General features: G+C 36.9%; 1 protein-coding gene across 1 annotated transcript; it reads right to left on the reverse strand.

The window, feature by feature from the left end:
* Positions 1-2406: 2406 nt before the first annotated feature.
* LOC306869274 (uncharacterized protein) lies at positions 2407-6154 on the reverse strand. Its single transcript, XM_079415964.1, has 2 exons — positions 6015-6154; positions 2407-4075 (listed from the first exon to the last, which is right to left on the reverse strand). Exon 2 carries the CDS (start codon positions 4065-4067, stop codon positions 3342-3344), a length of 726 nt encoding a protein of 241 aa, XP_079272090.1. The 5' UTR covers positions 4068-4075; positions 6015-6154; the 3' UTR covers positions 2407-3341.

Consider the following 6154-nt stretch of genomic DNA (forward strand, 5'->3'; position numbering starts at 1 on the left):
TAAAACGGGTTTGCTACCCATTGATTTGGAGCTGATGGTAGATTTGCACTCTAGTACACTTAAGGGAGTTGGTGCCTTGGTGTTGCTCCTTGAGATAATTAGTAAGTAAGTAAGTAAAGTTTATTTATATAGCACATTTATCTATTTATAGCTGACCAAAGTGCTGAACAAAGTCAAAGATAAACATAAAATAAAACAGATGATACAGCAAAACAATACAACATAGATAAATCAAATTAAAATGCCTGGGAATAAAGATATGTTTTCAACTTCATTTTAAAAGTTGTAATAGAAGGTGCAAGGCGAATGTCCAGTGGCAGTTGATTCCAAAGACGAGGGGCAGCAATCGAAAAAGCTCTATCACCCTTTGTTTTTAAACGTGAACGCGGGACAACTAAAAGAGCCCTGACAGAAGATCTTAGAGATCTGGAGGATGAATGTAGAGTAAGATGATCTGTGAGATAAGATGGGACTTGACCATTAAGTGCTTTAAAAACAAACAATAAAATTTTAAACTGAATTCTAAAATGGACAGGAAGCCAGTGAAGAGAGGCTAAAATTGGTGTAATGTTATCAGTTTTGCAATTGCTGGGGATTCTGTGGTAAATAAAAAATTTGAAATATCCCAGGAATCCCTAAAAAGAGTCTGGAACGTACCAGCCACCACCTCATTTTAAGGAAGTGATTTTGTACAGAAGCATTAACTCCATTTTTAAAGTTCTAAAAATAAAAACATTAATTTTAAATACCGGCTAATTCTGACATATAGTGAAAAAAAAGAGAAATCCTCTCTTGTCACAGTACTTTCTATGGATGTGACATTTTACAGTTTAGTACAGCTTATAGTTTACACTATGGTTGTAATAATTTAGTATAATATTTTGCTTCAAAAGTAGCCTAAATTTTAAAAAGTTTGTTCTTTTAAGGTTCTTTACACAAAGTAACAGTTCTAGAACCATGTCATCCTGTAAACTCTTTTATGCACAATTGAATTTTGAGTTAGGGTTCTTTATTCTTGTTGTTTTTGTTTCTTCTGTAACTGTCAAAGCCACCTCATTACAGTTCTATTCAGAACCATATAATCCTGAAGAACTCTTTTAGGCAGAAATGTTTATTTCATGTTAGAGTTTAGGGTTCTTTATTCCCGCCTTTTTGTTTTTCAAATCTATAACTGTCAAAGCCACCTCATTAAAGTTCTATTTAGAACCATATCATTCTAAATAACTCTTTTATGCTGAAATTGTTATTTTGTGTTAGAATTTAGGCTTCTTTATTCCTGCCTTTTTGTTTTTCAAATCTGTAACTCTCAAAGCCACCTCATTGCTGAGATTCTGAAGCTCAACCATCTAACTACACAAACTGTCAACACACTCTCAACAGGTAAATGGTTCCATTCTTAAAACTTATTAAACTTAATGTTTAATTTGTAACAGAACACATAAGTGCAACCAGCTTTGTTCAGTTGAGATTACTTCACTCCTCCGAATGCAAAACTTGGACTTATTTTATGGTCCTGAGCCTTCCACAGAAGATATATATTTAGATCACATTATTATTTATTGCTATCAGGATGTGATATTTTGTGAGACTCTCAACCAGTATAAACAAAAAAGATTTCTGGAAAACAAATTGCCTACCTAGAAGTTTTTGAGCCCAATTTTTCTGTTTGTGTTTCTGGGGTTCCTCAAGAATCAGGTGGGACTAAAAACAGTTTAGTGTTAAGGCCATTGCACACTGAGTCCAAAATTTTCACGTGCGTTTCTCAGTTTTTTCGTATTCCTCATCTTTTCCTATCAAAATGCATGCTACGGATGCGAAAACGCAGAAAATCAAACCTTTTTTTTGACGGACAAAAGTTTCGGAGGCAGTGTGCAAACGTGATCGACACAATGTGAGGTCGTATTTATTTTTTAATGTGCGGAAAATTTTGGACTCAGTGTGCAATGACCTTTACACCAGTGCTGGTCTCTTTGGCCTCAGTTAGTTACAGGGTGCAAGGTTTTCTTTTTTGTTTATATTTCAGATCTTCTTCAGATTTATCAGACATCAAGGCTGCTTAGGTCATCCTAAGATTGTTGCTAACGGTCCCTAAATCTTGTCTCAAGTCTAAAGCAGATTGTGCCTTCTTTGTTGTTGCTCCTTGCTTTTGGATGAACCTGCCCCTTGAGAGTAGAATTTGTACACTTGGTCTTAAATCATGTCAATGACATTAAATCAACGTCATTCACTTACGCATATGGAGGAACTTAGGGTCTAAATGTTTTGATTTTATTGTTATTTGAAGTATTTAATGTTGTTTGTTTGGTTTAATGATACATGGTGCCAGGTTTGATGCCAGGAACTTTTTTAAAAAAGTGTGTGTGTGGGGGGGGGGGGGGGGGGGGGGGGCGGTTGCCTTGTTTGCACAATCCATTTCTAATAAGCAGCTTTTTAATAAGCAGGTTTCATTGGCAGCTATTTAGAATTTTCCATATATTATGACAGAAATTTTATTGCAAGCAACATATATTAATAATGTTTCACTATATTATAGTAGATGCTTTACCGGAGCATGATTCTTGTTTAGACGGCTGTGGCTGTAGAGCGAATAGTCACATGTCATTTATGGTTCAGGTGATTGTCCCTAAAATATCAGTAAAGTACATATATGTTTTTAGCATATTATAAGATAATGATTTAAGTTAGATTATAGTTTAGATTTTTGTATATAGTAAGCACACAATATAAGAATATATTCAGTACTATTTTTCGACACATCTGTGAACATTTGGGAACAAGTGGTATTGTATGGGAGCATATATTTTATTTTATCAAGAAATAAAACTTCTAAAAAATACAAAAATCTTTTATTTTGTAAGATGCATAGTTACACAGATATTCTTAGCAAACTCCTTCTTACCAAAGTGACCTAAAACATGTACAAATCATTTGATCCTATCAAGGCATAAATCTAAAAGCGAGAAACTGTGATTCAGCCTTTTTCCTTGAAAACACATACAGGAGGAAGAAGCAGACATTCACAAGTTTAAAATGTGTTTGTAATCAGGAAGTGTGCTTAAAATGGTGTCCATAATTGGAGTCAGCACACCAGCAGTATGCAATTTGTCTGGGTCCTAAATAAATCACATTGGTAGACACTGACAAGCAAATGAAAAGAATGTGCTGAGTCATTCGTCCACCTTCCCTGTGTCCCTCTTTCTGTTCATGTTCATTGAGTCATTCAAACACTCCCTCTATCCAGCACACTAACAGCGAGCGATCAGTCATTCATTTACTTCCATCATTCATACCGAGATGAAGTAAAAGTGCATTTTTTGGTTACACACACACACACACAGACGTTACAGAACTCCCTCAGTCTCAGTCCGTGTGGCAGATTTCTGTCGTGATTTGTGTCTCCACAGCAGCAGAGCCAGAATCAGCAGTAGTACGAGTCCCACCACACCCCCAATAATGCCCAGCTTCACGGCAAGTCCAGACTCTGTATTTTGGGGTTCAAATGTGGCACAAGACTGATCATCCTCTGCACTGACGCCACCTTTATTCACTGCCTCTACACATATGTGCGCACCAGCCTCAACATCCTCCAATACTGCTATCCTCTTTCTCTCCTCCACCTCTATATTCTTATCCTTCACTTTGCCATTCCCGCGCACCCAGACAATGTAGTGGGTGACAATGGAGGTGGGGGCACACCAGTTCACCACAACCCCTTTGCCATCCCGTTGAGTCAGATACAAGAGGCGTGGTGGACTCGGGGGAGTGAAACCATTGCTCAACCCGGGGCAGAGGCAGCCTGTGGCTTCTGCAAGCTCCAGGCAGGTGTGCTGCTGCTCCACACACATATCATAATTGCACGGATTGAGATCTGGGTGTTCAGATTGAGTAGAGGATGAGCTGGGAGGCTCAGTGGTGAGGTCCTCATATTCATTGTAGTAATCGCTCCCTCCGGAAGGGTGGAAACGGGGTCGAGTGGCATTCTGAGATGATGAAGATGATGACACAAAGGAGAGGTCCAAAAAGTTGATGATGAGGAGAAGGATGACAGGACGTCCACACCCCAACATGTCTTCTGCTAAAAATAAAGAAATAAATCAGTCACTAATGCCAAGTTCACGCTGCAGGATTTTGAGCCTGATTTATGCCCCATTTGCAAGTCAATGAGGTTGCCGACAAGTCGAGCTGTGATCGGGGGAAAATCAACGGGTTATCAGCGCTCAGCAACTACTCAACAATGCATCAAAGAGTCTACAGCCAATGAGAGAGCATGGCATGGGTTGAGGTCACTGAAAGAAAAACAGCAGCAGCAACATGTCTTTAAGAAAAGTGTGGAAACAAGAAATGGAGCTAAAGTTTTCAGAATAGACCATCACGCAAACTGCTTGCAGTGCTAATTTATTTTCATTTTCAAAACTCCTGTTTCATGTGTTGTTTTGTGTCATTCCTGTTCCACTTCTCACGTGTGTTTTTTTCGTGACAAAACATGGTTTGGGGACTGGATAGAGTCAGTGGGTGACAAGAGTTGTTGTGACCTTGTGTAGTGTGCGACCTCTTGTTGCGGATCATTTACGAAGTGTCATGTAGTGTGAACATCACAAACCTCACGACGATGTAGTCTGAACAGCACAGCGATCTGCAGACATTTAAAGTCATGTTTTTTTAAATAGGCATTATATGACAGTTATGAATGGAGCTTCAGGAGTCAATTTCATTAACAGTTCTTGACTTCTGAACTTAAGAACAACAGTTCTTGAATGTACAGTAAAATATTTTCTGACTGCATCAGTTTTTATCAATGCACTAAATGTTTTTTTTTACAGTTTAGCTTCAGAATCAAATCAAATTATTCATGTCTCATTACATTATTAACCATTCTTGACTTATAAGTGTACAGTAAAATAAACATTTTATGAATGTGCTAGAAGTTTTTTTATTTTATTTGGCTGAATAAAATTTTGCTTAATATGTTAACATATTTAAAAATGTTAAATACAAATGTTAAAGATTGAAACACTATATTTAAAAATGATTAGATGCTTTAGGTCATTACATTGACATCTATGCACTTGGCACATACTTTGATATAAAACAAGTCTAATTACTGTATTTTTTTTTTTACAATGATTTGTCAGGCAATATAAAAAGTAGTAAAAAATTAAAATGAAAAATATGCATTAGGTTACACCAATAAAATTCATTTTTAAGAAATTAATCCTTCCTGCCTTATCCCACTTTTTACGGTGCTGTATTAGTGTTTTAGGTCAAGGCTTTTGTTTATTGTACTTTAAATTACCCTACAGATACAGGCAGTTTGAATAATTGATAGCTGCACATTCTGTTACAGCAACACAGTGTCTACTACATCATGTCAACCTGACTGTATTAGGCTGCATCAAGTACTTTTAGGGATCTAAAAGTACTTGAATTCCCTGAATTGAAAAAAACAAAGAATAATCACCACTGAACTGGCTTTGGAGTGAATGCTAAGTAAACAGCCAGTGGAGCTTCAGAACCTGATTCATATTTCTCAAGTGACATTCTAGAGCTTCAGTGCAGATTATCTCCAACAACAAAAAAAGCAATTTACATTTAGTGAATACAAACAATCCAACTGCTCCAAATCACTCCATTGCAAAACACACCAGTTAGCAAACTTCTACACATATGTGAGTGAGTGTGTGTACCATGCATTGTCAACTGCCCTTGGCTAAAATATCGATTAACATTCTCTGCCATGGATAAACTATTTAAAACCAGTCAGAGCACATAACAAAAACACTCTAATGTCATTGGTAAGAGTTTTGGAGAGAAAAACACTACAGACATGTGATAAAGGAATGCAGGGTTTCAGGGTATTTTGATAAGTAAGTAAAAGGCTTTTGTATTGAGCCTGGCTGTTGTTTGCTGTCTCTCAGTTATTTTTGTGACAAAACTGAAGTTGTAAGGTTAGCATATTGAATAAAGAACGCAAACAAAGAAATGAAAAAACAAACAAAAAAACTTTAATTTCTTACCTATTTTGTCGGTATTCCAATAAATATTATCTTACGATCTTAAAATCTGACAGTATTTTTCTGGTATCCTCTTTCCTTTGCTCTCATTCCCTTGCTACAGCAACGCTCTCTCTAACTCCACAACAATCACCTCCTTTTTC

The sequence above is a fragment of the Barbus barbus genome (genome assembly GCF_936440315.1).
Source record: "Barbus barbus genome assembly, chromosome: 5".
Lineage (NCBI taxonomy): Eukaryota > Metazoa > Chordata > Actinopteri > Cypriniformes > Cyprinidae > Barbus > Barbus barbus.

What these genes read in the sequence shown, in the direction of transcription:
- LOC306869274 (XM_079415964.1), bottom strand. Translation starts at nt 4,067, where the DNA reads ATGTTGGGGTGTGGACGTCCTGTCATCCTTCTCCTCATCATCAACTTT.